This window comes from Archocentrus centrarchus, chromosome 13 (genome assembly GCF_007364275.1).
Source record: "Archocentrus centrarchus isolate MPI-CPG fArcCen1 chromosome 13, fArcCen1, whole genome shotgun sequence".
Classification (NCBI taxonomy): Eukaryota; Metazoa; Chordata; class Actinopteri; order Cichliformes; family Cichlidae; genus Archocentrus; species Archocentrus centrarchus.
Window position 1 is genome coordinate 36,254,334 of NC_044358.1, and position 16,940 is coordinate 36,271,273.

Genomic DNA, 16,940 nt, shown 5'->3' on the forward strand with positions numbered 1-16,940 from the left:
GTTAAAAGTTTGAATCAATTATCATAAGATGAATGTTATAATCTGATACCTCACTGAGGAAGAAGCCACAGTTTCTATGTCCACAAATTTAATTTTATTTGTTCGGTGGAAGACGGGAGACTCATCACAGTAGAGCGAGGAGAGGGCTGACACGTTGGAGGTAGAGGTGGTCACTGATTGCTCAAATATTTCTTGCGAGAGAGTCAAATCTGAGGCACAGATTACACATAAAAGCCAAACCAGTGAGATGGTGTTGCTAGAGATCTTAATACTTATTATGGAATATCATGAAGAAATTAAAAACTGACATATTTGTGACTTACTTCTTCCTCTCAAATGAGCATCAAGGTCATCGCTCAGATAAACACAGCCCTCACGCTCCATCACAAAGGAACTAGTTAGGTGTGCTAGTTCCCGCTAGCAGGGTGGGAATAAATACATATACAGACTTATAATCATAACACCACTCAACCCATGACAAATGAATTGAAATGTATATGTGTGGCCACAATTTACCTCCACATCACAGTCCAGCATGTTCAGAGTGCTGTGGTCATTCATCATATCGTGATATACAAGCAATAAGAGCACCTGGTGACATCACAATAAAAAGTCTGATGAGTGTTTTCTTGTGAGCCTCTCTTTTTTTTTTTTTTCCATCCATCCATCCATTTGCTTCCGCTTATCCTGTTCAGGGTCGCGGGGGGGCTGGAGCCTATCCCAGCTGTCATAGGGCGAGAGGCAGGGTACACCCTGAACAGGTCGCCAGCCTGTCACAGGGCCAACACAGAGAGACGAACAACCTTTCACACACACATTCACACCTATGGGCAATTTAGAATAGCCAATTAACCTAACCCCAGTAAGTGCATGTCTTTGGAATGTGGGAGGAAACCGGAGTACCCGGAGGAATCCCACGCAAGCACGGGGAGAACATGCAAACTCCACACAGAGAGAGGGAGAGGCCTGGGCCAAGGTGGAATCGAACCCAGGCCTTCCAGATGGTATTCTATCTGTGAGGCAGCAGTGCTAACCACTGCGCCACCGTGCTGCCCTTTTTTTTTTTTTTTTTTTTTTTTTTGCTTTTATTATTATTGCAACTTTTTGTACCTTTGAAATTTCAGCTGTTGCATTGATGCCATCTCTTATGTGGTCCCAATATAGTGAAGTGCCCTTGCTCCCATTAAATCTGCAGTCCCCTAAAAAACAAAATACACAAAAATTAATTCACTCAAGGTCAGCAAAAGCTAAGTTTTTTTCCCCCCCTGTTAGCCGCTTAACCTAAGTGGAAAAAGTAGCATTGAGAGCATGCTATTAACAAGATATTTTTACAGTGAGGAAGGAAAGCATTCATCTGCCAATCTCAAAGTCAGTTCTGAAGTACTGAAGTGTCCTTGGGCAAGATACTGAATCCCAAACAGAAACCGGTCCACTGGAGTGTGTGTTAGATCTTAATATGCCTAGAATTAAGTGGTCTCAAGAGCTTGAAGAAAAAAAAGAAATATGTAAAAAAAAGGCAACTGCACTTTGATTTTTCTTTTTAAACACATTTCATCTCTTATCCAAGAGGCTTCTTTTTTTCACACCTTGGCTCATGTGATGATGCACATGATAAATAGTGGGTCAACCCCCACTAGAGTTTAAATACCTGGGACTCTCCACCTTTTAATTTTAAATGTCAAGAAGCCTCTCTTCTTTCAAAAAATAAAAAAAAAATCTAAGCTCCCAGTTGCATTTTTTTTCAATCTCTTGAGACTACCATGACCTGGATAACTGAGAATCTAGTAAGTGGTGTATGAAGAAGTGAATGTTTATTGTAGTCTTAAAAGCATTTGGTAAGAGTAGAAAAGTGCTAATAACCACTCCATTTACCAGGACACACTTTGGACCACGCCCAACAGGAATGCAGGGTGTGTCCAAAGGTGCAAAAGATCTGTTTTATTTATCAGAGAGAAAACAGTGCCTTTAAAACAGGAGCTCTGACTGCCTACATTGACATTTTCTGAAATACAAAATGCCCCCAGACAGACTATAAAAATCTCTTTTATCCACATGCACTTCAGTCTTTATCTAATAAAGTCTCCAGCTTCACTTGTCTCAGACGAACAAGTTATGCAGCAGAACAGCTGGAACCAAAAGGCTGTGGTGCTTTATTACATTATAGCTTGTATTAAAATCATGTTTCAAAGAGGTTTTAAAAGAAAGAAACTCACTTTCTAGGAACTTTGCAACGACTCTGAACGGATCATCAGAGGAAGCGTTCAAACAGGCGGTGGGCTGCTTTTTCCTGTGACGACAGAAATAATAAATAAATAAATTACACAAAAGGTTTAGTGCAAGAAATCAAGACCGCTGTATTTTTCAATAGCAGACACAACATGTTTAAAACTTTGCCAGCCCCTGTTCACGCAGGCTAAACGTTTCAGCATACTTACAGTTTATTAACAAGCTTCAGTAAGACCAGCCCGTCCTGTAAGTCCTCGATGGTTAGCTCTGTGTCACACAGTTTTAAACTGTTCACCTATAAAATTATAGTTTGGAGAAAAAATGGTGACTAAAAACTTTAAGTGTTGGTGTACTTAGTAATTTCACTGTACTGTCAGCGAACATAACTCAGCTTACCCAGGCGAGAAGAGCCTTTCCAGCCAAGTTCATCTCCATCTTGGCTGACCCTTTATTCAAAAAAGGGATTTACACCCAGGAAACTATAAAACAAAAAAAGCCGTGTTAAACACGAGCTAACGAGTTAGCACTGGTTAACATTGTTGCGCGACATATTTTCAACTACCCAAAGAGGTACCTGACGATAAACTCTGCAGTTTCAGAAAAGTTAACGTGAATGTTTTAAACCTCCAGCAAGTGACTGATTGTTACGTCGAAATAAACGAGATGACTTTATCCTACAAACAGTTCAGTAACGTCTGTTTTTCAAGGCAAACGGTAATAAAACAATCTCACCTTAGAGGTCAGCAATTCTTGCCGCTGATGCAGTACTAATCTGTAGTGTCTGAAAATACGCCTGTCTGACTACATGAAGTTCATGAAAATAAACAGTCCCATGTGAACTAAGACCAAATTCAAAAAGAGGTGATGGAAATTGAACAAGCCAATCCCTTTGCACGTATGGACGCGTCTGAAAAAAGGCTAAGTTGATTGGTTTAAAGGCCGGAAGTTAGTCGGACGTTGTGCTCGTTATTCATGTCCGGGAGCCGAGAGGACGGCTGAATAGTCGAAAAGATTAAATTAAATACCTGTTGTCTCCGTTTTCGAAATACTTTACCATCGATGGAAAACGGCATAAGGTGAAGGAAAGGTGAAGTGTGAAGGAGACTTGTGTAAGCTCGGTTCACGCTTATATTTGTAATTATGCGGCGGCGCATTTTGTTGACGTATGTTTCCCGAGCTGAAACTACAATCTTCCGAAAATAAAAAAACTACAAAAAGCGCGTCTGTGAAGAAGAAGTGACAGCTGTTGTTTTGGTTCAATGGGGCTAGCATGGGCAACCAAGCTAAATGTCATAAATGAAATAGAAAATAAATGCGAATATCCTCTCACTGGACACTTTATTAGGTACACCTTCCTGATGCTGGGTCCAACTCTGTCGAGTTGACATCTGGGGACTGTGGAGGCCATTTGAGTACAGAGAACTCATCTTGCTGGAAGCAGTCATCAGAAGATGGGTAAACTTTTGTCAGTGACGATCCTCAGGTAGACTGGGGTTTAAACCATGTTCAATTAAAATCAAGCTGAAGCATCTCCAATTCATTTTTATTTGAAGACAGTCATCTGTGTTATGATTAATATACTGAAAATCAACACCTAATATACTGAAATTATGACTTTCACACAATACACTGAAATTATTACTTGCTTATATTATGGTTAGTGCAGTCTGTGAATATATAATGGGAAACAATAATTTATTCCCATTACATAAGAAAATAAATAAAATTCAGCCCAACTACCCAGCTGAATAGCATATATCCTGATGAGCTCATTTTCAATTAGTGACCTATAAAAGGTTTGCCTAGGAGTCCCACATCTTGCTTGCTGGTGACACTGTTCAGAACTGGTAAGAAAATGCTGTTATGGATTTTTATTATAGTAAACATAGCATCAAAGCATCCCTGAGTTTCCCTTCATAACATAACATAACATCTGCATCACTGCTGGGATGTCATGGCACCAGCTGAACAAGGGGATGAAAATGGAAGTCACAATTACAGGGATAGACTGGCAGCTCAAGTGTGAGCCAACAAAGTGCCTAAAAACACAATTTTAAAATTGACTGAGTTTTCTGCTATACATAGAAAAAAATGCTGGTGGGAAAAGCAGCTGATGTCCAAAGAAAAACTATGAAAGACCTTCATAAAGCCTGGAGAATCATTGGCTCAAGACCTCTTTGGAAGCAAAATGTAAAGTAATGAGGGGTGGCTCAAGACGCTTGCACAGTAGTGTGTGTGTGTGTGTGTGTGTGTGTGTGTGTGTGTGTGTGTGTGTGTGTGTGTAATGCAATAAAAAGATCGAACTAAAATGAAAACCTTGTAGTTACATGCCTCTGCCAACAGGGCAAGTTGCAATGTGCATCCATGTCTGTCACAATGTCACAGTGTTTGAGAAGACTATCAAGTTTTGCAAGGAATTTAATATACTGGCACCAGTTCAGTATTCAACCAAATGTAACCTCCCCTTCTGTTGACCTTTGGCCTTTTTGACATGTAACCACTTCATTATTTAATTCTTTTAGATTGTGTAGTTATTGTCCCAAAAGTATTTTGTCATGTCACAGTGACTTTTTTTTTTTTTTTTGACTACCAAATTCTAATTTGATCGTTCATGATACCAACTGAACTTTTTTGTAACACGTGCTCAAAAAGCCAATGGACTGAAAATACTTGAATTTAAAGATTATGTCTATATAGTTTGTGTAAAAGCAGAGCTCTCATTTCTTGAATTCCTCCATTTTTGTAGTCAATGACTTCCAGACACTTTAGGCCATGCGGTTGTCAGCCTACAGTTTGATGCCAATGTTAAGACACAAATGTATTTAAGGGAGAGCTTCAGTAGAAGCTTTTAGAGTAAACAGCCAGTAGGAGGCGAAAACCCACTGCACAGCACTGTACATCACTGCTTTTAAACTGTGTTTGAAGTTTGAAATGTGATTTTCTTTATTCATTAATTTATTTGTATTTTTTGTGTGATGTACAGAGGTACCAAAAAGGTTCAAATGTTTGTTAAATATGCCACAAATCCACCCTTCCCTGTGATGAACATGATTTACTGTTTTTCCTTTAAGGTGTGACTCCTGTGTTCCTGCAGGGTTCATTTCAGTCCAAAAATAAGGACAGCTGCCAATGACAGCATCAGAAAACACATGTGGCATCAACTGGTTAACCCGTGACCTGACAGATAAAGTCAATTTATGGTGAAATTCTGAGTCTCTTTACAAATCCGTTAAATTCATACAGTGATTATTTATGCCACACAATGACCAAAAAATACCTTTGGTTTGCAAATGACACATTAAATATAACTGAAGCACAAACTCTAAAAACAGAATTGATCCTTTTCCACAGCCAGTGTTGAGATTTTGAGGTGACACAGGCCCACCAAAGCAGTGAACTTAGACCCACTAGAAAACTTTACCCACAGTATTTGTGAAACCTTCAACCATGACAAAACACTGCAGAGGTGCGGTTTTAAGTGGCAGAAGTACCATGATCTTTAATTTACATACCAGTGGCAAGATCATAAACCACAGTAAGCATTACTGTATATTTACATATTTCTACAAAAGCAACTGAGGTAATGTGAACTTGCGGTGGTGAATTTGAGCAGTTTGCCTGGCAACACTCAGATTTTAGGTGGGTAAAAGAAAAGCTTGTTTAAAACATTTCTTCTGATTGCACCATGATCACTTCATACATTCATCTTTCTGTGTTTCATCATGAGGCCCCGCGCTCCGGAAACTTCAGCAGGCTTTCACAGGAAGTGGTCTGCAGCAGACTGTCGCAGCAGTCTGCGTCCTACTATCAGCCAAAAGTACATCACCATTGTGTGAAATATAATTATTTAGTCACCTGGGTTAAAATTTCAACATGACTGCCATTCAGTTCAAATAATCGTTGTGTTAATCATCCTGCTGCTGTTAATGTGGAACGCCTCTTGGAAAAACTGTAACTGGTGGTCTCGTGGTTTTGTTCCGTGATGCTTAAAGAGGTCAGAGTAGCATCGCCAGGGAGCTGCTCACATTGTGCGAGATGCTGGTGAAGATGCACTCTGCCAGGTGGACTTTCCTTCTCAGCCTGTGCTTCACTTCAGTGTCTTCAAATGGTAAGTTGTTTTTTGAAGAAGAAGAAGGAGAACTCTGAAAAAATGTGACCATGTGATTTAAAATTAAAGATCTGTTTTACTGTACTATATTAAAAAAATATTTGTAGATTATTCTGCCAGGTTTTCTTTGAATGGTTTTGGCTGAATATTTGAATTCACCCAGCGAGTAGTTCATAAATCTGCCAAGCAAAAGTACATTTAATGTATTTAGACAGTTACACTATGAGATAACTTTCATAAGCTTGGTGATGTTATCGCATATTTGGTTAACAGAAAAAGACATTTCATTGAACAGATTTTCTAACAGAGTTTTCAACCGTAAAATTCAAGGTGACAGCCGCTAAAAATCATCTTAGAAGAAGCAAGTTGTGAAAATGACACATCTATAGAATTAAATAATAAACGTCACCTGAAAGACCACAGTTGTTAGATTAATCAGCTTAACCTTCGGGGATCTGATGATTAAAATGTTTCTATGGAGAAAACAGGACCATCCGTGCCTGTTCTTTGCTGACAGTGATGCAGGTGAACTCGTATTAACTGATGAAAGTGTGTGGAAGCAAATGCAGAAAAAAAAAAAAATACTGATAAACTAGTCAAAAAAACAGAAGAGTTGATCGCTCAGCAAGATCCTGATCCAAAGTCTACCAGAAACCCGACAAAACACTAAATCCCACAGAACGTTCATGAAACACAGAGGAAACATTTATCATAACTTTGACTAAAACTTAACTGAGCTTAACTTTGTGTGTGTGTATGTGCATGCGTGTGTGTGTGTGTGTGTGTGCGTGCGTGTGTGTGTGCGTGCGTGCGTATTTGAATATCTGTAACCGTAGCTTCAGTATTTAAATACTTTTTGATGCTGCGGTATATTCGCCTAAGATATTAGTATTGTGTTGAAACATAAAATCGTATGCATATTTTAACATTTATTATTTAAGGCCAGTTTTTGGCAGTGTGTGGGCAGACCATATGAGATTGTTGATGTGTTTAATCAGCTAATTCAAAGGTATCGTTTAGGAATAATTATTCTGTGTCATAATCATTAGTTACCTGTGACCTAAATTTGCTCTTGGGTTTAATTTCTCTCTTTAACATCCAGAATCTTGTGAGCATTTAGAAAAAGCTGATGAAGTCCACAGACTGAGCGCTTCACTGGGCTCATCTGTGCTCCTGCCATGCAATTTTCAAAAAAAGCACTCCAAACAGGTGACATGGAGCCACAGTTCCTCAGGGAAGTTGCTCCATCTCTTAACTGAAGGGAGTGTTACATTTGTGGACCCCAGAAAAGGCCGAGTGAAAGTCTTTCCAAACCAGGGCTCAGAGGGAAACTTCTCCATCAGAATTGATGAACTTGAAAAGGACGATCTAGGATTTTACAGCTGTGCACAAGGGAAGCACTGTGTTCAAGTGGAGTTGGCTGAAAGAGGTAAGTGGATTTTTATTTGTAGATTTTAAGTTTATCCAGCACTAATCAGCAGCCCGAGGCCCAAGATTTATCACCCTTGGAAAAATAAATAAGCTATTTCCTGTGATACAGATCTCATAATACCACAACTTTTCATGCAGATACAAAAGCAGTAATGTGGCTGCTGATTTACATTGGTGCTGGTGTGGCTGCTCTCCTTCTGCTGAGTGTTGGTGGCTGGTACTGCTGCAAGAAATGCAGAGGTGAGAATCTGTCTGACATTTAAGCTGGGTGACTTCATGACTGTTTGGGAGGCTGATTGTTCAGTGAACTCACTTTTTGCTTCTATTTTAGTTCCCCGTAACAACAAAGATAACAACAAAACAGAGGGCAGTGTGAACATTCCCAATAGTGCAGCTACTCGGGGTAAGTAATAATTTCCCTTGTGTGTCACACCAGTTTAATGTGTATTTGCTACACAGTGTTTTAAAATGATTTATTTACTCAAGTTCAACATATATATATATATATATATATATATATATATATATATATATATATATATATAAAAGACTACTCATAGTAATGTTTAGAAAATAATGAGCTTGTGATTCCAAAATAAATGTAAGCCCAGTGCAGTTTATTAGTTTCATCTGTTGTTCCAATAGCCTGTTTTTGTTGTTGTTTTTACCACTTTGATGCTCATCCATTATGTTTAATTTTCCGTACAAATTTCATTTGTATTGTTCACTCTGCAAACAGTTTTTTCATATATGTTTCCATGTGTATGTTTCATTTATTTTTCTACAGTTAGGTCCATAATTTGTTGGACACAGTTCTGGTAGTTTTGCCTCTGTGCGCCACCACAGTGGAGTTTAAATCAATCAATATGTGGCTGAAGTACTGACTTTCAGCTTTAATTCAAGGGGATTTTACAAAGATTTCCAATAGCATGGTACACAAAAAAAGTCTATCCAACACCTAACTGATCTAACTGATCTACCTTGCACCTGTTCATGTACAGCTTTAGACAATGATTTGAGGTTTTTGTTGTGTTTTAGTGTTTTAGTTGCTCTGCCTAATGTTTCCCTCCAGATCCCAGCGTTCCACCTGTAACAACAATCAACATACCTGTAGGCGCACATCTGCACGTACAACATGCACCAGGATCCTACAGTAATGATCTTGTTTATGGTGAGTTTACTCATCTTTTCCTCTCCCTTCTTAAAAAAACATATTTTAAAATCATTGTATCACACCTAAAAAAAAGAAAAGAACAAATGTTCAGTGTATTTTTAACAGTTTTAATGTTTCTTAAATGATTTTCTTGAACAACAGAAAATGATGAACAGCGTCCGGCAAGTGCTGAACCCAGCAGAAACCGCCGTGATCCACCCGGACATGTGCGGTATCTAGACAGCACTCAGCCTCAGCAGCCCAGTCAAAGCAGCAGCGGGATTTATCCGAACTTGGATCAGTTTCGCTTTGAACAGGCGGAAAGTCAGAGAACCAGACAGTGGTTTCCTTTAGGTGTGGAATCAAAGTCAATTAATTTACTGCAGTCTGTATTATTGGTGACTCCTACATTGCAACAGTGTGAAGTAACTCCATCTTCTCTTACCCCCATTAGAGCTTTTCAGCAGATTACGGCAAGCAAGTTTCAGCCAGCATTATTACGGTAGAATGAGCAATTTTGTATAATATTATTATTATTATTATTATTGTTTCAGTTCTGTCAGATTTTGACTCTATTTTATTACACAGTTAACCAACACGATCTCCGCAAGCAACAAGCCATGTCAAAGCAGGCGGAGAATCAAAAAAGAGGTGGTTTGAGTTTGAAATAATCAGAATTATTTATGACTGTGTCACAGTAAGAAACACAAAAATACTGATTCTGTTCTTCTCTCACCGGTTTGTTTTTGCAGCAGCCCATGGGAAAAAGAAAACCAAAGATAGTGAGTGCTGACTTCATCTGTGGGCGATGAGATAATGCTGTAATACAAAAACCCAATTTCCAACACAAGCACAGGCCAGCTCAACTGGCTGTAGAGAATGAAGTTTGAACTTTTTTTACCCCTTTGAGGTGATCCGCGTCTTATTGTATTTGTTTGTAGTGTAACTGCACTGTATTTCACTGAAGTGTTCATGTTTAAAGGCTGTTTTAATAAAGTTCATCAGTCTCTTCATAGACAAATTGACAGCATGATGATGATACTCAAAAATGGCTTCTGTGTACATGTTTATCTTTATGCTCAGAGTTGAGGGAATGTAGAGAAACATACAGGTTGTTATTCTGAATTTGTATGTAAGAGATTCAAGTAATACTTTTTAAAAATAAAAACTGTGTTTTCACTGCATTTTATAAAGAAAAATACAAGAATTTTTGTGGTTTTCTTAAAGGGAATATGAATAAAAATCCCTCCTCACCACACACACAAACACACACACACACACACACACACAGTGTTTTTGTAACTTTAGCATCTGGAGGGGGAGGGGGACCCATGGTGTTAAACAGATAACACCACAGGGTGACCACACGGTGCTCATGCTGTATGCTGTGTGGGCACAGACACCTCACTGTTTGCAGATAGCTTTTTGAGTTGCTGGGTTACTGTTACATATATATATACATATATATACATATATATATACATATATATGTATATATATATATGTATATATATGTATATATATATACATATATATACATATATGTATATATATATACATATACATATATATACACATATATACATATATATACACATATATATATACACATGTATACATATATATATATATATATATACATATATACATATACATATATATATACATATATATACGCATATATATATACATATATATATACATATACATACATATACATATACATATATATATATACACATATACATATACATATATATACACATATATATACATATACATACATATACATATACATATATATATATACACATATACATATACATATATATACACATATATATACATATATATATATACATATACATATATATACACATACATATATATATATACAGTGGCGGTTTCTGATATGGGCGACATGGGCAGCCGCCCAGGGCGGCATTTCATCTAGGGCGGCATGACCGCCCCCCTCCCCCCAACGCATTGCGATCGCCGCAGCAACGCCTACCGCACTGCTCCACTTGTGGGATAATGGGCGCCCTCTGCTTGCTGTGTATTGCATGTAGCTTTCTGCCATGGTCAGACAGGTTGTAACAGAAGAAAAAGGGCAGGCGGGGGATTCTCTGTCTCGCTGTCACTGCTTCACTCGATCGTCACACACACAGCGCTGCCCCGCCCCCTTCTCCTCTCAGCCTGGGGTGCGAGTCGAGTGAAGCAGTGACGGCGTGAGAGTGAGACTGTCAGCCGGGTTCATTCATTCATGCCTGTACAGTTTGGGCCTGGTTACAGCCAACAGTAACCGCTGAATTATAAATAAAGGCGACTTTTGCTGGCAGTCTCTCGCCAAACCTTTCATCCTCACGGACACTGCCATATCAAGATTAACGCGAAGTGTATGTCCTAATATTGAAAAGTTTTGCGAGATCTCGCAAAAGTAACTCAGGATCTCGCAAAACTTTTGCGAGATATGCAAAACTGACTCTTTTTTTTTTTTTCCTCCCATGTTCCACAGAATGAATCTGTGCGTCTAATAAAATTAGATGCACACAACTGATAGAACACAAAGCCAATTTCATTTATAATACTGTAAATATGGTCATTAAATCACAGTATTTGTGTGAACCCGAATCCTGATAAAAAAAATAACACAAATACGAATCTAGACAGTTTGGACAAATGTTGGTGGATGGCGCAGTGTTGCCAGATTGGGCAGCTTGTGAACACATTGGGGTGGAATATTATATAGATATTTCTATATAATTATAAAATTATATAGATATATAATTTTACAATAAAAACTTCCTAAAAACCTACCAAATATGGTGAAAAGCAGCCAAAATTTTAACAAGTTACCCAAAGCTTGTATATTTAAATATATATCACACCTGGTGCTATTAACATGAGTTTCAGTGGAGGTTTTGTTGTGTTGGGCTGGCAACTGTCAGTCAGATCTGACAACCCTGGGGATGGGCGGTGGTGGTGGCGAATTGTGGCAGATGGAAAGGAAAAGGTCAAAGCCATCAGGTGCACAGTTTAGGAAAAAGAGAAAAGAAGAAGAGGAGAAACAAGCAAAGATAAAGGTAAGCAGAAGCTGTGTAATATTTCAGTTTCTTCCATGTTTTTTCAAATAAAAATTTAAAAGAAATTCTGAGTGTGCCTGTGATGGTGGGGGGACCTTCTGTTAAAGCCTGTCTGTCAGACCATGGCAGAAAGCTACATACACCACACAGCAGTCGCTCATTACCCCCCCAAGTGTAGTAGTGCGGCGATCGCTATTGTGTGTGTGTGTGGGGGGGGGGGGGGGGGGGCGCCGGCGGGGATGCTCGCCCAGGGCGCCAAACAGGCTAGGACCGCCACTGTATATATATATATAAATGGCAAGGAGCGCATGTGTGAGCAGCAGCGGCGGTGTTGAGTAGTTACAATAAACGACCAGCAGATGTCGCACTATATCAGCTAAACTGCTTTATTGTCTGAAAAAGTGTAGAAATGTGGATGTCCACTTCAGTGTCAACTTTTGTTCAGTAAATCGGTTTCACTCATCTCAGCCAAGTAGTGCCAGAACCAGTATTATAGTCTATATATTAGACCGGACCAGCACATGGATGTAAATGACTGAGTACCTGGCCTAAGATTGGATCACAGCATCACAGGGGCTTACTGGTTGTGTCTTCAGACATATTAATTAGGCATATTGTGCACATTGGTATGATGCGCTATTTTAAACTACTGTTTGTTTGTTTGTTTTTAATGGTGTGTAGTTTGCGAGAATACCCCGGGACACTAATTGTTGTGGCTTCTCAATCGTTACCTCTCTCAACTTAGGTGCCATCCACTGAACAAAATGAGAAAATGTTTGTGTTTTGGTTTGTTTGCCATTTCCAACCTTCCCTTTGTCTCAAAAAGTCTTGAAAGAGTAGTTGTAAAACCGCTAACTGATCATCTCTAGAGGAACGGTTTATTTGAAGAGTTTCTGTCAGAATTCATCACAGTACAGAAACAGCATGAGTGAAGGTTAAAAATGATCATCTTATTGCCAGTGGACTCATCTCTGTGCTTCTCCTGCTAGACCTCAGTGAAACTTCAACACTGTTGACTGTAACATTTTATTACAGAGATTAGAGCATGCCATAGGCATTAAAAGTACTGCTCTGCATTGGTTTGAACCATATTTATCTAATTGACTCCAATTTATTCATGTAAATGGGGAGTCTTCTACCACACTAAGGTTAATTATGGAGTTCCACAGGGTTCTGTGCTAGGTTCTATTTACATTATACATGCTTCCCTTGGGCAGTATTATTAGAAGACATAGCATCCATTCTTATTGTTATGCAGATGATACCCAGCCTGTCTATCCATGAAGCCTGATGACACATACCCATTAAACTTCAAGAATGTCTTAAAGAATAACCTAAAAGGAATCTTGAAGTCACTTTTGACCAGCTGCAAATGAACAGACAATAAAATGTGATTACTTCATAATCCAGAACTTTTAAATATGGGGCCTATTCCAGGAAGTTAAGCTAAAAACTCTGTTGACCCTAAAATGGGGGAAATTTTGTTTTTCAGTTCCAGAAACAGAGTTAACTCCAACTCTGGATCTCTTACCATTGTAACAGACTCTGTTAACCTAACCTGGTCGCTGGCAGGTTTTATCCAGCAAACGTTTCCCCTCCTGCACCTGAACCACCTGTCTGACACTCCGATTCATTTCCTCATTCATAAAGTCAGAGGAGCGAATTCATCTGCAGATGTTTTTAAAGCACTGAAATCCCAGTTAGACGTTAGATCGTTATTTTTGTGCAACATGAAGCTTTTACAGTCATTCACTCGTCAACAGGCTGTAAGGACGGAGACAGTGATGATGTCACTGATGAGTGACATCATCACAATGAGCGCAGCTGCAGCTGTCAGACTGATCAGTTCCACTGAAACATTTAGTGTAGTTACTGTAGCATCACTGTTACATCACACTGATCTGTATGAAGCTTTAGACGCAGAACACACTGATCAGTGATCGATTATTGGTCGCGTTGTAAAAGGTCACTGATGGAAAAATGTCTGGAACTTGGAGATGATGTGAATGTTTGCGTGAAGATGAGGCTGAAATGATTTAAAGACTTGAAAACTGAACTAAACATATTTAAAGTGACTTAAATACCGTCAACATATTTTTTTACTGAAAAAAAAATCACCTAAATCGGTGATTAAGGTGATTAACGGTATCCGTCTGTCGGGATCAATGGCTCCGTAACGGGTCAGCAAACCGCGTCCGAGTCCACTTCCACAGCTAACGGATCATGATCACGGACTCAGACAGTCCGGATCATGATGGCTTTATCTTTATTTAAAATGGCTCATCCAAAGCTGTACTAAAATATTTAAAATTTAAAGCTGAGAAATTTCTTAAAACGGCCTTTATTGACTTACCTTTACACTCATTGCAGACTTGGAAAACCGCCCTGGCTGCTTTCAGTTAAATATGACTGAACTCTGACCTTTAACAGGAACTCGGTGAAATAAGGAAATTCTCCATTTAAGAAAAAAAAAAAAAGTGTGTTCGCTATTCCACCAAGAGATTACATTTCTACTGAATACTTACTCAATTAAAGCATTGCCATAAACTGTAGCAAAAACGTTAGTCATAAGACAAATTAAGGTGCAGCACCTCTCAGTGGAGAAGCATTGAATTAATTTTGACTCAGTTGAAATCACCAACTAAATGTAAATTTGCATTAAAACCCTGCAATTTAAGTCTGCTGTATAATGTTATTATTGCCTTGTCGGTCGGTCTGTTTTCCTCTGCGTCTGTGTTTGGCTGTGGAAGCATCCATACTGTTTCTCTGTTCACGCTGCTCGTCTCCAAGTAAGGAGGTAGAACTTTTATTTTGAAGGGTACAACAAACAAAAACGTCAGAGATTGAACCAATCAGAAGCAAGGAGGCGGTCCAGGCCCACCCACCACTGAACACAAAATATTAAGTGGTGCATTATTTTGTAGGGAATGAAAGGGGAGAAATTAAGCAGAAAATATGTGTGTATATATGTGTATAGATTTTTAGTTCTTACTAAAAAAAAAAAAAAAAAAAAGGGAGAAAATGAGCCGTTCCTGTTTTTTCGTCTGCGCTAATTCTGCCTGACAAAAAGAAAAGACAAACAGACTTCCTGAAGGACTGTGAATAACTGAAACTGGTGGTGATGCTTAAGAGCTTAATAAACCATCATCACCGTCAGGGCGCTGCTCACATTGTGCGAGGTGATGAAGATGGACGCTGCGAGGTGGACTTTCCTCTTCACCCTGTGCTTCACCTGCGTGTCTTCGAACGGTAGGTGCTTCTGTGGAAGCTGAATTTGTGAACTCTAAAGTATGCAGAAGTATTTAGAAAGCAAAACTCAGTCTGCCAGCCACCTGATAAAGACTGTTTTCCAGGAGACTCAAACCTAAATCCCACAGATCTGTCATCAAGTTTGAAGGAAACTCAAGTCGCAGTTTTACTGAAACTAAACTAATAATATAAATATTTTCTTTACGTTTTTCATCAGTATATCGGTTTTATCTTCTAACACTTTTTTTTGTACAATATAGTGCTTGTGCTGCTTTCCTTTAAAAAAAAAAAGAACTCCCACTTTCTTTAGTATTTTGTTGTCTAATACAGTGAAATTCATATATTTCAAATTGTATTTTGGGTACTTAAGGACTTTTTGGTACTGCTGTGTATAGACAGGTTGTGTAAGATTGTTAGTGAATTTAACAAGCTCGGTCAACGCCATCAGTAAGAGGTCCTTCTGATGGCTCTTTGGTCATTTGAGTACGAGATGAATGATCTGAACTTGCTCTTCTGTTTCATTTTTTTCTTTAAGATGAAGAATCTTGTGAGCATTTAAAAAAAGCTGATGAAGTCCACAGACTGAGCACTTCACTGGGCTCATCTGTGCTCCTGCCATGCAGTGTTCAAAAAAAACACTCCAAACGGGTGACATGGAGCCACAGTTCCACAGGGAAGTTGCTCCATCTCTTAACTGAAGGGAGCGTTATGTTTGTGGACCCCAGAAACGGCCGAGTGAAAGTCTTTCCAAACCAGAGCTCAGAGGGGAACTTCTCCATCAGAATTGATAAACTTGAAAAGGATGATCTAGGATTTTACAGCTGTGTACAGGGGGAGCAATGTGTTCAAGTGGTGTTGGCTGCAAGAAGTAAGTGGATTTATATTTGTAGATTTTAAGTTTATCTAGTACTAATCAGCAGCCTGCACAGTTTCTTTCTTTCCATGGTGAAAAATCTCAAAGCCCAAGATTTGTCACCTTTGGATAAATTAAAAAAAAAAAATTTTCCTGTCATGTACAATTTGTAAAATCACAATCAGGTACAAGTGGAGACATGCGGCTGCCGATTTACATCTGTGCTGGTGTGGCTGCGCTCCTTCTGCTAAGTGTTGGTGGCTACTGCAGCTACAAAAAATGCAGAGGTGAGAATCTGCAAAGTCTGACATTTAAAGTTGAAGCTCAATGAAGTTTAATGTGTATTAGCTGGATATAAACTACAACTACAACATTTGCTTTAAAAATCATTAATTTACTTTCTTAAGTTCAGCTTTTAAAAAAAACTGTATGACAGATCCATATAATAGACCATCCATAATATATTTAATTCATTATAATATAATTAGTTTGTGATTCCAAAATAAATGGGATTTGTTGTAAAAAGTATGTCAAAAGAATAATGATGCATAATGATGTGAGCATCGACACTGCTAGTGTTTATTTTATTGTAAATAATTTATGATTTTGTCACTCAGCCAGAATGATCCAATAATGATCGTGTTTGGGAAATCTGAAATAAAATCTGTTCTCGTGTCTCTTCTCAGGGGAAGAAAGATGAAGAGCCACAGAACCTTCCTCCTACTCACGTTCATCTTCAGAATAAGAGAAAAAAAGAAAAAAAGGAGAAGAGCAAAAACAAAAAGCCTAAAAAGATATTAAATTAATAAAGTTCTACAAATAAAATTATTCACAGGT

The 16,940-nt window shown here is 38.6% G+C and overlaps 2 protein-coding genes across 11 annotated transcripts in view; one reads left to right on the forward strand and one right to left on the reverse strand.

The window, feature by feature from the left end:
* numa1 (nuclear mitotic apparatus protein 1) overlaps positions 1 to 14,398 on the reverse strand; it is a 28,187-nt gene extending 13,789 nt beyond the window's left edge. For 4 of the 9 annotated variants that reach the window (XM_030744130.1, XM_030744132.1, XM_030744133.1 and 1 more), the window contains exons 1-8: positions 2,959 to 3,199; positions 2,623 to 2,705; positions 2,436 to 2,521; positions 2,214 to 2,287; positions 1,111 to 1,199; positions 517 to 591; positions 324 to 417; positions 50 to 209 (exon numbers count right to left, since the gene is read on the reverse strand). In XM_030744130.1, the coding sequence (XP_030599990.1) occupies positions 50 to 209; positions 324 to 417; positions 517 to 591; positions 1,111 to 1,199; positions 2,214 to 2,287; positions 2,436 to 2,521; positions 2,623 to 2,661 (617 nt within the window). In that variant the 5' untranslated portion in view covers positions 2,662 to 2,705; positions 2,959 to 3,199. Of the gene's footprint in view, positions 1 to 49; positions 210 to 323; positions 418 to 516; positions 592 to 1,110; positions 1,200 to 2,213; positions 2,288 to 2,435; positions 2,522 to 2,622; positions 2,706 to 2,800; positions 2,931 to 2,958; positions 3,201 to 3,251; positions 3,447 to 14,354 lie in introns of those variants that run through there. The other 5 variants (XM_030744135.1, XM_030744131.1, XM_030744129.1 and 2 more) reach the window with 4 other exon arrangements.
* Positions 5,793 to 10,004, forward strand: LOC115790315 (uncharacterized). 2 transcript variants are annotated; one of them, XM_030744138.1, is made up of 10 exons: positions 5,793 to 6,043; positions 6,219 to 6,334; positions 7,544 to 7,763; positions 7,904 to 8,005; positions 8,097 to 8,168; positions 8,838 to 8,936; positions 9,081 to 9,272; positions 9,373 to 9,420; positions 9,507 to 9,569; positions 9,671 to 10,004. In XM_030744138.1, exons 2-10 carry the CDS (start codon positions 6,332 to 6,334, stop codon positions 9,709 to 9,711), a joined length of 840 nt encoding a protein of 279 aa, XP_030599998.1. In that variant the 5' UTR covers positions 5,793 to 6,043; positions 6,219 to 6,331; the 3' UTR covers positions 9,712 to 10,004. The 2 variants fall into 2 exon arrangements, with proteins under 2 accessions (XP_030599998.1, XP_030599997.1); XM_030744137.1 differs by having other exon boundaries at positions 5,793 to 6,334.
* Positions 14,399 to 16,940: the final 2,542 nt, after the last annotated feature.

What these genes read in the sequence shown, in the direction of transcription:
- LOC115790315 (XM_030744137.1), top strand. An exon ending in CAGTAATGATCTTGTTTATG is followed by an intron (nt 8,937 to 9,080) that starts GTGAGTTTACTC and finishes CTTGAACAACAG; the next exon opens with AAAATGATGAACAGCGTCCG. An exon ending in TTTCAGCCAGCATTATTACG is followed by an intron (nt 9,421 to 9,506) that starts GTAGAATGAGCA and finishes TTTATTACACAG; the next exon opens with TTAACCAACACGATCTCCGC.